Source organism: Elephas maximus, chromosome 20 (assembly GCF_024166365.1).
Source record: "Elephas maximus indicus isolate mEleMax1 chromosome 20, mEleMax1 primary haplotype, whole genome shotgun sequence".
NCBI lineage: Eukaryota > Metazoa > Chordata > Mammalia > Proboscidea > Elephantidae > Elephas > Elephas maximus.
Genome location: NC_064838.1, coordinates 28,897,263 through 28,912,628, shown reverse-complemented (window position 1 = coordinate 28,912,628; position 15,366 = coordinate 28,897,263). Strand labels below are relative to the sequence as shown.

Sequence of the window (15,366 nt, the reverse complement as noted above, 5' to 3'; positions counted from 1 at the left end):
CTTCTGAGAAAAATAAAACTGCATGAAGCAATCTTAAACCAAAAAGAAACCACATTACAGAAGGGGCAGGACCTGCCTCAGTTAGTACAATCACTGCAAGTTCACCACATCTTTCTCAGCTCTTTAAAACAATGGCCCATTCAGAGATGTCCCTCTTTCTCTCTCTTTTCAAATTAATTTCCAGTCTGCTATTCTTTCTAAGTTATAATAAAGGATAAAATCCACTGAGATAAAGACCCATCCAGAAATAACACCAGTGTAAACAACATGGCAATCCATGGCTCCCCAATGGCCCCCTTAACTCTCTCTTGCCCCTCCATAAACCAAAAAACACAAAAACCAAATGAACCGCCATTAAGTTGATTCTGACTGACAGCAACCTCATGTGCCTCGGCGTAGAACTGTGCCCCATAGAGTTTTCAGCGGCTGAGTTTTTGGAAGAAGACTGCCAGGCCATTCCTTCAAGTTACTTCTGGGTAGATTTGTAACTCCAACCTTTCAGTTAGTAACTGAGTACCATTAACTGTTTGTACTACCTAGGGACTCCGCTCTATAAACAATAAACACTCTCCTTGAATTTCCTACCACCTCTCACTCCCCCTTTTTCCATACCCGTGCTTCACCTCTTAGTCTCTACAACACCCAAGTTTCTGCAGGTAGTTTACTGGACTGAATCCATTTGTTACTTGGAAGGAAGGTTTACACTTTGTAGAGGGCCATTTGTTTTTTCTGCTAAGCAGCTTTCAGTTAATGTGGCTGGAAATTCAAGAGGGGAAAAATGTCAAAGGGAAAAAAATCAACAGATTCAGTAAAACATGACATTTTCCAATATGCAAATACTGTTTTTCTCTGCTCTAAGCATAAGAAATCTAAAGTAGTGTTTCTTGGACTTAAGTAATACATTGTTGTTAGCTGTTGTTGAGCCAGCCCAACTCAGGGTGACCCCATGCACAACAGAACAAAATGCTGTCTGGTCCCACACCATATTCACGACAAGTTGTGAACTGAGCTCTTGTAATCCATAGGGTTTTCGCTGGCTGATTTTCAGAAGCAGATCTCCAAGCCTTTCTTCCTAGGCTGTCTTAGTCTGCAAGCTCCTCTGAAACTTGTTCAACATCATAGCAACACACAAGCCTCTACTGACAGACGGGTAGTGGCTGTGCGTGCGGGTGCATTAGCCAGGAAGGACACATGGTCCTCATTTAAGGGGGAAAATTCTCAGGGACCTTCCCCCTACTCTCAAGAATTTCCAATGGCTCAGTTTAAGGAACATTGATCTAAAACATTAGGTTCCTACCTACTCTTAGACTAGGTATAAAAGCAGGAACCTAGTGGTCACTGGTATATCTAAAATGAAATGTCAAATTAGTCATCAAGAAGCCATATATTCCAATTAAGACTAAACAGCAGCAGTTATAAAGAACCAAGGGCATTTGCTAAAAGCATACACGAGGTAAAATTATAACAGAAAATAAAGCAAAACTGGGGGACACGTATTTAAGAATATTCCTTAAAATATCCAATATCGATCCAAAACTCTGTTAAAAGGTTTAATCAAGACTGAGCCTACACTTCCCTATTCAATGAACGTTAAAGGCATTAAGCTTATGGGCTGTTCCTTAACTTTCCTTTTTCTATAAATTCCCTTTCTTGTTAAGTTCTCTTGTTTAAGGGAAAAAGCTTCACAATTCATTTCATCTGTTATTAAATGTGTAACTACCAAATGTGTTCATTTTAGTTCACACATCAGTCCTTAGATAACTCTCCCCACAAAATCAAGTTCAGTTTTTAGACAAAAACAACCATCATGACTTTTAGGCTGAGCAGGTGAGGTAACAAGTAGATAAAAAGATAATAAGAACTGGAGTCCCTGAGTGGTGCAAACAGTTAAAGTCTTGAATTCGAACCAAAAGGTTGGGGGTTCGAGTCTACCCAGAGGCAACTTAGAAGGAAGGCCTGGGAATCTAATTCTGGAAAATCAGCTACTGAAAACCCTACAGAGTACAGTTCTACTCTGACACCCTGAGTTGGAAACGCCAGCAACTGGTTTTAAGGTAAGAACTATACCATCGTTACTGAAGATATATCAAGGTTGCTTCCATCCTGAAAAGAATGAGATTTCATTTGTAAAATGTCTCAAGTTTAGGCCAAGGACCAGTTCATACTACTAGACAGTGGACTGGTACAACTGTTCCGGAGGATAATCTGGCATTAACTACCAAATTGTTTTAAAATGGGCATCGTTTTGACTTAGCAATTCCACTTCTAGGAGTTTCTCCTAAGCAGATAATCTGGTGTACATACAAGGCCTTAACAACTTTTTTTTTTCAAAAAGCCAAAAATTGTCATGATCCTGAATACTTATTGCCATCAAGTCAATTTCGACTCATGGTGACACTACAGAACAGGACAGAACTGCCCCATAAGGTTTCCAAGAAGTGGCCAGTGGATTTGAACTGTCGACCTTTTGGTTAGCAGCCAAGCTTTTAAACACTGTGTCACTATGGCTCCATCATGATCTTGAATATTACCCCCAAAATAAGGATTAAACCAAAACACCAAACCCACTGCAGGGGAGTTGATTCCAACTCATAACAACCTTTTAGGACAGAGTAGAACTGCCCCATAGGGTTTCCAAGGAGCAACTGGTGGATTCAAACTGCCAACATTTTGGTTAGCAGCCAAACTCTTAACCACTGCACCGCCAGGACTCTCAGATAAGGACCGGTTATGTAAAATTTCAGTACTGCCCTACAATGGAGTAGTCACTAAAATCGGGAATAAAGATTTCTATTATTCACAACACAATATGTAAAAGCAGGTTAAAGAAATGGAAGTAAGATAGCATGCTTCCATTATGCTTTAACATTTAGAGACTTGGGGATAGGGTGATAGACTTGGGGTTGGGGTGGGGCACACACCAAAAAACAAATCAAGGTTATCTTTGAGGAGCAATGTTTAGAGATCATATTAATTCTTTTTTTCCTTTTCCTACTCACCTACATTTTGGATTTTTTTTTCCTATAATACTCACATATTATGTGTTTAACTTTTCAGAAAACAAAGGAAAAAAGGAATATGCTAAGGACTGCATCTACAAATTGACCATCATGTTCTTGTGGCAAGTGGCCTGGATTTTCAAAAGCCATCTTAAGTCTCTTACCTTTTTTAATTTAAAATCCTGCCCTGGTCACACAGTGGGTGAAAGCACTTGGCTGCCAATCAGAAGGTCAGTAGTTCTAACCCACCAGGCGCTCCACAGGATAAAGGTATGGTAGTCTGCTTCCAGAGAGGTTTACAACCTTGCAAACCCTATGGGGCAGTTCTACTCTGTCTCATTAGGGTCTCTATGAGGCAGAATCGACTTGACAGCAGTGGGTTTGGCTTGTCTTTTTTTTTTTTCCTCTTTTCCCTTACACAATAGGCTAATTGGCTTTTCCATTTCTAAGGGAGAAAATGCATTCTATAAAATGGTCTCCACCATTATTATTCACCACCGATATGGCCATATTCCCTGAACAACATCAAGGTCAATGCCATCACGGTCACCTGTTACTTTATTTCAGAAATACAGAAACCTTTATTAAGTTACTACAAAAAGCTCCCTGGAACAGTGGGGCAAGGTGATTTATTTAAGGTCAACCAACTCTGAATTACGTAATGTGATACTGAATTAAGCCTTCTGAAAACAAGACGGCTTTGAAGGACAACCAGGACTTGTCACTCCTCTGGTTCCTTTTACCTTGTCAAAGCTGTGGCTTAATTTAAGTCATCTTTTCTCAGAAGGAAAATGATGTAAGTGTCTGCTTCAAGGTAACAGGTAAACTGCGGCCTGGAAACGGTAATCAAAGCCTTTAGAACAAATTTGTGATTTGTGGAGGCCGGGGAAGCTCATTTTGCCAAGAGCCTTTTAGGAAATCATGACCAGAAGAGTTCAAGTCCAGTTATTCCCGCAGAAGGAATTACCATGCATAAACACACACCGTAACCAGCCACTAGATGTCATTCTCCTTCAAAGTGCTGTTTACATTGCTTACTCTAGTCAAAGGAAGTCAAGTGGTCTAGACAACCAACTCCTTAAATGGCATTAATTTAAAATAATCTGACCTTTGATCAGGGTGTTGCACAGTAGTCGACAAAAATAAAAATGAACACCCACTGGGGACTGGCCATCGGCCCCCAAAGGCAAGCAGCAGCCCAAAATACAACATTTTAACGGCTGTATGGAGACTACAGAGCCGTGTTGATGACTTTCAGATGCTAAGGGGAAAAGTTCCCACTACGCATGCAAGTAGGAACTAATCAAGCACAAAGTCAGCCCCCAAGACCTGAAAGCCAAACCAAAGCAAACTGAGCCGGCTGCCATCAAGTCAATTCTGACTCATAGCAACCCTATAGGACAGAGCAGAACTGCCTCATAGGGTTTCCAAAGAGTGCCTGGGGGATTCGAACTGCTGGCCCTTTGGTTAGCAGCCGTAGCTCTTAACCATTGCGCCACCAGGGTTTCCAAAAGCCACACCAGTAATCTTAAATCAAAGGAAAGAAGTGGTTTCCTTTAAAATGTTTTTAAAAGCACAAAGAACATGAAAGAGAAAAAGAGATAATTCACTGTTTTTTTTGTTTTTTAAACAAAAATAAGGATTTCAAAGTTCTTGATCACTTTTGGGATTGAATTTTTTTTAAGTGTGCTGTTTTTTCACAGCTCGTTCATGGGAAGGAGCTTTGAAAGGAATTACTGATAAAATGTAACATATAGGTCAAAGATTGCAAGCTGGTGGCTTCAGTGCCATATTCCACCTGAGACATTGGTGTTGAGTGTATGTATTGAGCCTTAAAATTGGATTGGTTACTAACACGGAAAAAAAGAGAGAGAGCTACATTGCACACAAAAGCATGGATTTTCATCTTCTCTGAAAAAGATTCAGAAGGCCTGGTGGCAGCCCTAGGCCCACCTTCCCACACAGTAATGGCAGGGAGGTAAAGCTGCCCCCTGCAGACTCGCACACATGCACACTCTACTTAGCAACACTACCCACCAAACCCCCTTTATTTCTGCTGGCTTCCTGCTTGGCCAACAGGATTCTGAATTTACAACCCCTGCTGTAAAAAATGCAGGACAAGAAAGAGTTTGACATCTGCTAATAAGATCTCAATGAACCAAATGGTTTTTATACCAGAAAAGCAAAGCCAGAACTACTAAAGACATGCAGACCTACAAAGATGAAGCCATAGACATAGGCCCTAAAGAGCTCTCCTGGGAGATTTGCAGGACTGAACAACCTTTCCCACCCATTCCATTAAACTCCCATGTTCCTAGCACAGACTTCAGGGTTATTCTCAATTATCACAATGACTAGGGAAGGAAGGTGCGCTACCAATGTTCAGTGGACAGGAACCAGCTAGATATCTTGAAACGCATGGTACATCCCTGTACTCTGGATCATCACTCATCCCATATAATTTTATATCTGGCTAGACACATTCACATAGGTTAAAAAGCTGCCTGTCATTATCTGAGCCTGCACCTAACTTCGTTTTATATACCAACACAAAGCATAATTTTGCATGGTCTTATCAATGCTATTGTTAATATATTTTCCAAAAATACACTCTAGCTGGTATTGAATCAACCCTGACTCATGGTGACCCTATGTGTATCAGAGTAGAACCGTGCTCCACAGGGTTTTCAATGACTGATTTTTTTGGAAGTAGATCGCCAGGCCTTTTTTCCAAGTTGCCTCTAGGTGAACTCGAAATCACCAACCATTTGATTAGCAGCAAGCATATTAACTGTTTTGCACCACCAGCATTTAATAAAGGGGAGGGTGTTCTTTGCATTCTTCATAACATTATCAAGAGCTGCTGACCATTTTGGAAAATCACATCACGGATAACCTAATCTGCTTTTTGCGCCGCCAGTACTCACACCTGCACCAGCCACAGTCTACAGCAGTCTCCTTCCCAAGGGTGCACTGCCTTACGTCTTCTAGACAGAGCCTGGTGGCGCAGTGCTTAAGTATCTGGCTGCTAACCAAAAGGTCGGCAATTTGAATTCACCAGCCGCTCCTTGAAAACCCTATGGGGCAGTTCTACTCTGTTCTACAGGGTTGGTATAAGTCGGAATCGACTGGACGGCAATGGGTTTGGTTGGGGTCTTCTAGAGTGTTTGTGCCTGAGCATGAACTTACTGAAGAACACATTTTTTTTTCCCTTTTATTCTCTTTCATAATTTTTTTTTTTAATTTGGAATCCAGGGAGGCTATGTTATTTATGAATTTCCTTTCATGTTTGTAAAGTCACATAATATATGCTATCGGGGGGAGCAATGGGTCTGTCAGGGTTGAGAATTTCTGCCCTAAAACTGTTAAAATAATGCTGTTGCAATTCCGGAAGTCTTCAAAGCCATCTGAAGTCTCTAGGCTTTTCAGTTGTTTCTTCTTCTGCCTTCTAACTTCTATAAGTGCCTGAGACTGAGGTTTGTCACATTCTCTTTTCTAGGAAGCCCTTCTTAACCACTGTATCTCCCAGACTAACCCAGCAAAGGCGGATTTCAGTGGCCCTTCTATGTGCTCCCACAGCCTCAGGTGGTTCCCCTGTGGTAGGTAGTACTAGTCACACTGAATGGTCACTATCTCTTTATTCTTTATTGGATATTAAGTTCCCAGGTGGTTAGGACTCTACCACAGTTTTCTCTCCAGCACCTAGCACAGTGCTCATTCATTCACCCATTCAACAAATACTTCTTGAGCATCTACTGTATGCTAGACACTGTTACAGGCACTGCAGATACAATGGTGAACAAGACAGACACAGCCCCTGACTCTGTAGAGCTGTCATTCAAATGGGGTGACAGATGGTAACTAAGGAAACTACCAAATGCAATTGCAAACTATGATCAATGCTGACAGAGACATAAACAGGGTGCTATGGTGCCCACCATGGTGCAGGACGTGACTTAGACAAGGTGGTGGGGAAGGCTTTGCTGCGATGACACTTAAGCTGAGACTTGAAAGATAAAAAGGTCTTAGCTTAGGAAGAGCCAGGAGAAGAACCTTCCAAACCAAACAAACTGAAATTACAAAGGTCGGGAGACTGGTAAGGATTTGGGATATCCAAAAAGTAAAATCAAATGAAATAAAGCCGGTGTGGCTGGTGTAGCAAGTGTAGTCCAGAAGCATCAGAGGTGATCAGTGAGGAAAGCAGATTTATACACGCACTTTTGTAGATGACAGCAAAAAGCCTGAGTTTCACTTTAAGTGCAATGGGGGTGTCTCCTGTGGGTCCTGAAACTCGACGACTATAAACTCACCTGGCTTAGGAACCTGGACTTTTCCCCTAGTACCTGGAACATCTCACGACTATAAACTCACCTGGCTTAGGAACCTGGTCTTTTCCCCTAGTACCTGGAACATCTCACCCCGTTCCAATACAATATATACTAAATGAAAGACTGCCTTCACCTGATCCTTACCATAACAAATGCAGCAGGTTATGACTGTGCCCCATGCTAGTAAAAACAGCAGGAGCCCTGGTAGCTCAACAGTTAAGTGCTTAGCTGCTAAAGGAAAGCTTAGCAGTTTGAACCCACCCAGCAGCTCCATGGGAGAAAGACCTGATGATCTGCTTCCATAAAGATGACACCCTAGGAAACTCTATGGAGCAGACCTATTCTGTCACATGAGGTCGCTGTGAGTCAGAACCAACTCAACAGCACACAACAACAACAATCAAAACAAAGCAAGCTGAGATGGAAGACTCAGTGAGCTCTTCAATGCTTACAGTTAGTGCGCATCTCCTACTGTCATCACTAAGCCCCGAGAAACATCATGTTTTTTATTCAATTAATAAATATCTGAGTATCTACTACGTGCCAAATTCTGTCTCAGCCACAGAGGCTACAAAACAAAAAAACCAAATCCACTGCCGTCGAGTTGATTCTGACTCATAGCGACCCTATAGAACAGGGTAGAACAGCCCCATAGAGTTTCCAAGGAGCACCTGGTGGGTTCAAACTGCTAAACTCTTGGTTAGCAGCCATAGCACTAAACCAATACGCCACTAGGGTTTCCACAGAGGCTACAGCAATGAGCAAAACTGAAAAAAATATGTCTGCCTGCATGTAGCTTACATTCTAGTTGAGAAAGACAGCACAATAAATGAGAAAGATTATGACAAATATCATGAAGAAAAATAAAGCAGGATAAGGGCACGGGAAATGGGTTGCAATTTCAATAACACTACATTGATTTACATACTGTCCTTCTCCTATGCATCCCAAAGAACTACACAGATTATCCTCACAGTGCAGGATATTAGAAGAATTACATCATCATTTAACAGATGCAAAAATGGGCTCAGAGAGGTTCAAACAACTGCTTAGGGGAACATAGCACATCAGCAATGAAATAAGCACATCTTTTATATATCAAATTATAGTCAAGGGAAATACAGTGATAATAACTAAGATATATTAAGCATTTATTATGTGCCAGGTACTATTCCTATACCTTTTGTTTCATTTCATGGATTTCTCACAAAGACCTCCTGAGGTGGGTATTATTATCATACCCATTTTACAGACGAGGTAACAGAGGTACAAAACAGGTAAGTAACTTCCCCAAGATGAACAGTTAGTGATTGGTGGAGCCAGGGTGCAAATCTAGGCAGTTTGCTTTCAGAACCTCTGCTTGTGGCCACCCCCCAAAAGGGAGTGGCTGAGAAGAAACCAGCTCTCACATCATCTCAAGGTGACTATAATCCATCTCTCTTTAGGGTCATCTCTCTTTTACCCCTTTATCAAAGAACGGAAGGAAACTGGTATGAAAGGTGGACATTGATATAACTAGTCCCTTGCCCCTTACACTAGGACACCATCCACGTGGCTACCCATAAGACCCTCATCACCAACGGTCCCATTCAGTACATACATGTAGCTTGTTGAGCAGCACGGCATCTGTTGTGCTGTTGGCCCCTGGCTTCGCAGCTTTCCAGAACTGCTTCTGGGCTGAGTAGCGATTCATGGGACATAGCTTGAAGAGGCAGTCTAGAAGTGAAACAAGCAAACAAAAATTGTCATTGAGATATATATTCCCTCCACTTACAAAGAAAGTGCTCTCCTTTTATTTATATATTAAAAAAAAAAAAAAAACCAAACCCACTGCTGTCAAGTTGATTCCAACTCATAGATACCCTATAGGATGGAGCAGAACTGCCCCATAGGGTTTTCAAGGAGCAGCTCATGGATTTGAACGGCTAATCTTCTGGGTAACAGTCAAACTCTTAACCACTGCACCACCAGGGCTCCTTTATTTATATAAAGTTTAATGAATTCTATTATACGTGAGCATAAATTATAAGCTACAAGGCCCTTTTACAAGCCTTTCTTTGTTAAAGTCAATTCTCAGCATCACTGTGTGGGGTTACAGATGAGGAAATGGAGGCTTACAGAAAGAAAGTCAATTGTCCATTATCACACAGCCAGATAGCAGCAGACCTGGGACTCAGTCCAACTGTAGTGTTCTTTCTACCATCCCACAGTTGTCTCCTTTCCTTTCCAACAGAGAAATATCCTCACTACATGTACCAACACATATAAGCATTTTCTTAAACAAACTCAATTTTCTTAAATCAAACTACATTCAAAACAATACTACAGGAGCTTATTTATAGGTACCTCCAGGGCACTGGTATGTGAGTGTCCTATGCAAGTCTGTCTGGGGTGCAGACAGAGAATATTTGTACTGGCATTTCGGGTGGTGCCTGCCCTTGTTCCCTCACTCTCAAAGTACTGTGATGTGTTTCAGTTTAGGTATGCCTGGATTTATCTAGGTTTATACATGGTCTTACATAGCTTAAACCAATCCTCAGAAAACGGATGAGTGGCTTTAAATGATTTCTGCAAAGAAATCAAAATACTGACAACAGTAGTAATGCAAACCCAGGAAATAAGAAGAATATGGCAGAACTGACACTTCCTTTATTCTTGTTGTCAGCCATTGTAAGGTAAAAATAATTTTGATTTAATCAGATATGAAAAAAATCACCCAGAGATTAGTAATCATGAAACAAACCACTTAAAATATTCTCTTTAATGATGAAACTTACTCTTGGCTATCTATGTGCCTTAAAGTATTTATGATGATATGAAGTCATAATGATTAACAGGATACTACAATATTAAGCTAAAATACAACCTTGAGTATACCCCACTTGAATTTAGAGACCATCTCAAGAATAGATTTAATGCATTGAACACTAATGACAAAAGACCATACAAATTTGGTGATGGCATCAAGGACATTATACATGAAGAAAGCAAAAGTTCACTGTTATGGATCGAGTTGTGTCCCCCAAAAATGTGTGTCAACTTGGCTAGGCCATGATTCCCAATATTGTGTGTCTGTTCACCATTTTGTTATCTGATGTGACTTCCTTATATGTGGTAAATCCTACCTCTATGATGTTAATGGTGGTATAGTGGTTAAGAGCTACAGCTGTTAACCAAAAAGGTCGGCAGTTTGAATCCACCAGGCACTCCTTGGAAACCATACGGGGCAGTTCTACCCTGTCCTATAGGGTTGCTATGAGTCAGGATCAACTAGACGGCAACAGGTTAACGGGTATGATGTTAATGAGGTGGGGTTAGTGGCAGTTATGTTAATGAGGCAGGACTCAATCTACAAGGTTAGGTGGTGTCTTAAGACAATTTATTTTAAGATACAAAAGAGAGAAGTGAGCAGAGAGATACGGGGACTTCACACCACCAAGAATGCAGTGCCAGGAGAACAGCACATCATTTGAACCCAGGGTTCCTGCACTGAGAAGTTCCTCGACCAGGGAAAGATTGATGACAAGCACCTTCCTCCAGAGCTGACAGAGAAAGCCTTCCCCTGGAGGTGACGCCCTGTATTTGGACTTCTAGCCTCCTAGACTGTAAGAGAGCAAATTTCTCTTTGCTAAAGCCATCCACTTGTGGTATTTGTGTTATCGCAGCACTAGATAACTAAGACACTCATTAAAAAGACAGGAAAGAAAGAAAAGACCAAAATGGATGTCAGAAGAGACGCTAAAACTTGCTCTTGAACGTAGAGTAGCTAAAGGCAAAGGAAGAAATGATGAAGTCAAAGAGCTGAACAGAAGATTTCAAAGGGCAGGTCCAGAAGACAAAGTAAAGTATTATAATGACGTGCAAATACCTGGAGTTAGGAAACCAAAAGAGAAGAACGCGGTCAGCATTTCTCAAGCTGAAAGAACTAAAGATTCAAGGCTCAAGTTACAATACTGAAAGATTCTGTGGGGAAAATACTGAATGACACAGGAAGCATAAAAAGAAGATGGAAGGAATACAGAGTCATCGTACCAAAAAGAACTGGTTGACATTCAACCATTTTAGGAGGTACCATATGATCAAGAACCTATACTACTGAAGGAGGAAGTCCAAGCTGCACTGAAAGCATTGCGAAAAACAAGGCTCCAGGAATTGACAAAATCTCAATTGAGACATTGCAACAAACGGATGCAACACTGGAAGCACTCACTCGTCTATGCCAAGAAATTTGGCAGACAGCTAACTGGCCAACTGGCTAACTGGAAAAGACCCATGTTTGGTGCCCGTTCCAAAGAAAGGTGATCCAACAGAATGTGGAACCTGTACATTGGCCAAGAGGCAGTTGTTCAAACAAAACAAGGGGAAATTGAGTGGTTTAAAATCAGAAAAGGTACGCATCAGGTTTGTATCCTTTCACCATACTTAATAACTCTGTATTAAAAAAAAAAACAAAAAACCCTGCCGTGGAGTCAATTGAGGCTCACAGCAACCCCATAGGATTTCCAAGGCTGTAAATCCCTACAGAAGCAGACTGCCACATCTTTCTCCCACGGAAGCGCTGGTGGTTTCTAACTGACCTTTCAGTTAGCAGTTGTTCACCTTAACCACTGATCTGAATGTGGAGCAAATAATTTGAGAAGCCGGATTATATGAAGAAGAGCATGGCATCAGGATTGGAGGAAAACTCAATAACAGCCTACGGTATGCAGATGACACAACCTTGCTTGCTGAAAGTGAAGAATACTTGAAGCACTTACAGATCAAGACCAAAGACTACAGCCTTCAGTATGGATTACATCTCAACATAAAGAAAAGAAAAATTCTCACAACCAGACCAATAAGCAACATTATGATAAATGGAGAAAAGATTGAAGTTGGATCCACAATCAATACCCATAGAAGCAGCGGTCGAGAAACCAAATGACATACTGCATTGGGCAAATCTGCTGCAAAAGACCTCTTCAAAGTGTTGAAAAGCAAAGATGTCACTTGGAGGACTAAGGTGCACCTGACTCAAGCCATGCTATTTTCAATCACCTCATATGTATGCAAAAGCTGGATAATGAATAAGGAAGACCAAAGAAGAACTAATGCCTTTGAATAACGGTGTTGGTGAAGAATGTTGAATATACCACGGACAGACTGCCAGAAGAATGAACAAATCTGTCTTGGAAGAAGTACAGCCAGAATGCTCCTTAGAAGTGAGGATGGTGAGGCTTTGTCTCATGTACTTTGGACATGTTATCAGAAGGGACCAGTCCCTGGAGAAGGACATCATGCTTGGTAAAGCAGAGGGTCAGTAAAAAAAAAGGGGGGGAAGACCCTCAATGGGGTGGACTGATACAGCGGCTACAATAATGGGCTCACACATAGCAACAATTGTGAAGATGGTGCAGGCCAAAGATTAGACAGGCCCATAAAATAAAATGAGACTAAATGGGCACACCAGCCCAGGGACAAGGACAAGAAGGCAGGAAGGGACAGGAAAGCTGGTAATGGGGAACCCAAGGTCGAGAAGCGGAGTATGCTGACATGTCGTGGGGCTGGCAACCAATGTCACAAAACAATATGTATATTAATTGTTTAATGAGAAACTAGTTTGCTCTGTAAACCTTCATCTAAAAAAAGATTTTTTTTTTAATTTAAAAACAAAATTTGGAGTGAATATTCAAATTCAGAAAAATTAAACCCTGAAAGTAGTTCAGAACAGGCTTTTAAGGAAATTTAATCCACTGTGTATTATTTTTCAATTATTAAAAACAGGCTCATTTAAAGGACTTTGAACAGGTAAAAACCTAGTTATTGTCCTAGCCTAATAAATGTCTCAGAGTAAGAAAAATTCTTACCGTTATCAAGTAAACAAACATTAAGACTAATTCAGGTCAGTCTTTCCTCTAGTTGGGATCAATGAATTTGTACCAGATACTAAACACAAAAAAAGTTAACACTATTCAGGAAAAAAAAAAAAAAGATCATTTAATTGTAGAAATGAAAGGTACTTTCCCCATTTCTACAACCTCTTTCTTCACTCAATATTTCTATATAGCCATACCCATTACCGTCGAGTAGATTCCAACTCATAGCGATCCTATAGGACAGAGTAGAACTGCCCCATATGGCTTCCGAGGAGCACCTGGTGTATTCTAACTGCCGACCTACTGGTTAGCAGCCGTAGCTCTTAACCACTACACTACCAGGGTTTCCTACATAGCCATAGGCAGTTATAATATGTGGCTGTTGTTGTGTGCCATCAAGTCGATTCCAACTCATAACAATCCCACGTGACAGAGCAGAACTGCTCCACAGGGTTTACTAGGCTGTAATTACGGGAACGAAGTGCCAGGGGTTTTATCCCACAGAGCAGCTGGTGGGTTCCAACTACTGACCTTTTGGTTACTAGCTGAGTGCTTAGCCCCTGCACTACCAGGGCTTCTTTAAAGTAAATGTAAGATCAATGATATCAACCTTTTATCAAGAATCTTAAACATTCATCAACCTAAAGTAAGTTTTTACTGTACATGAAAGACACAGACCATGGTCTTTAGAGAACAAAGGACAGAGCAGGAAACCAGTTTAACAGATAGGGCTGCTCTCCCCAACTCTTAAGGCAGGCACAGGTCACTGTCTTTACCACATCAGTGGCAACTTAATGACATCATTGTGGGTGATGTGCTTTATCTAGCAGCTTGATGGATGTGAACTCTCCATTCACCCTGTAAACAATCACACACACCACCAGCCTGTTGGCCAGCGTTAAATGGACTATGTTTGACACAGAACAGACATTGACATCTGGGCTAGGTCAGGATAACTTCCTTGATAAGCACACAACTTAAAAACAAAAAATACATCCAAAACATTTAAGTCATCTGCATTAATATTTGATACATGACTTAGTTTACAGACCAAATAGGGCTAACAATTTCCAATTTCATAAACAGGAAGACGTGGGGAGTAAAATTGCCTATTTTTTTCCCTCCAACATTGTTCATATGGTGATAGCTAAATGACATGAATTAAAAAAAAAAAAGTTTTAAGTTGATTTGGGGAACAATCAGTCTGGATCCATGATGCTGAGAAACCATATGCAATGGAAAGCACCATTTATAACTGTTCACAGTATGACCAAGTCAAGTCCTCACTTGACAAGTAGGCTACGACACAGGCTCAAAATTTCAGATAACTTCACATTCTCCAAAGGTGAGAGCGGAGATTTAAGCACGGTCAATCCAACCAAAGCTGTGCTATACTTTCCACCCCAACTATTTTCCTTGGGCAAAACTGGGCATTGCATTGGACTAAGTATATTTACATCCAACTGTCTATGTAAATATATCAGATGCTAACATACCAGTAACAGAACCAAATTAGCCTTGCTGGTTTTGCCCTGTCTGCCCAGCTACTTAGCAAATGATTCAAGGTAAAAATTAAATTAAGCAATTCAAATGTGATGTTAAGTAACCTTGCAAAATTCTGCAATTCGGCTGCTCCACATTGCCCTTTGGTGTTTTGATGGCACGGCACAACAAATTAAAGTTTCACTGGGTCCCAATACTGTGCTAAGTATAGAAATATACAAACACAGTAAATCTAGAAGAATAGATGTAATACATATTACTCACTGCCATCGAGTCGATTCTGACTCATAGTGACCCTATAGGACAGAGTAGAACTGCCCCTATAGGGTTTCCAAGGCTGCCACAACTTTCTCCCACAGAGCGGCTGGTGGGGTTGAACTGCTGACCTTTCGGTTAGCAGCCAAGCACTTTAACCAGTGTGCCACCAGGGCTATAATACATATGGGGGTTAAATATGAGGGTGCATACATACATACATACACTGTGGTTTGGTCTCTCCATCAAACAAAAGTCACAAAGAATATCTTGTGTGACAAGAGTTATTTCAGGCTTTGGAGGAATAAATTAACTAAGCTTTCAAAAAAAAAAAACACTTTGGAATATTTCTAAGCTTTAGCATATGCTAAATGGATCAAAGGAAAGTGGACAAACAAAAAGAGTGACTAATAAAGGCTGCTGAAA

General features: G+C 40.9%; 1 protein-coding gene across 1 annotated transcript in view; it reads right to left on the bottom strand.

Moving 5' to 3' along the window:
• Positions 1-15,366, bottom strand: part of ITPR1 (inositol 1,4,5-trisphosphate receptor type 1) — a 382,998-nt gene that overhangs the window by 230,834 nt on the left and 136,798 nt on the right. Inside the window, exon 5 of the mRNA XM_049862511.1 lies at positions 8,928-9,043. Within this exon, the coding sequence (XP_049718468.1) occupies positions 8,928-9,043 (116 nt within the window). The remainder of the gene's footprint in view (positions 1-8,927; positions 9,044-15,366) is intronic.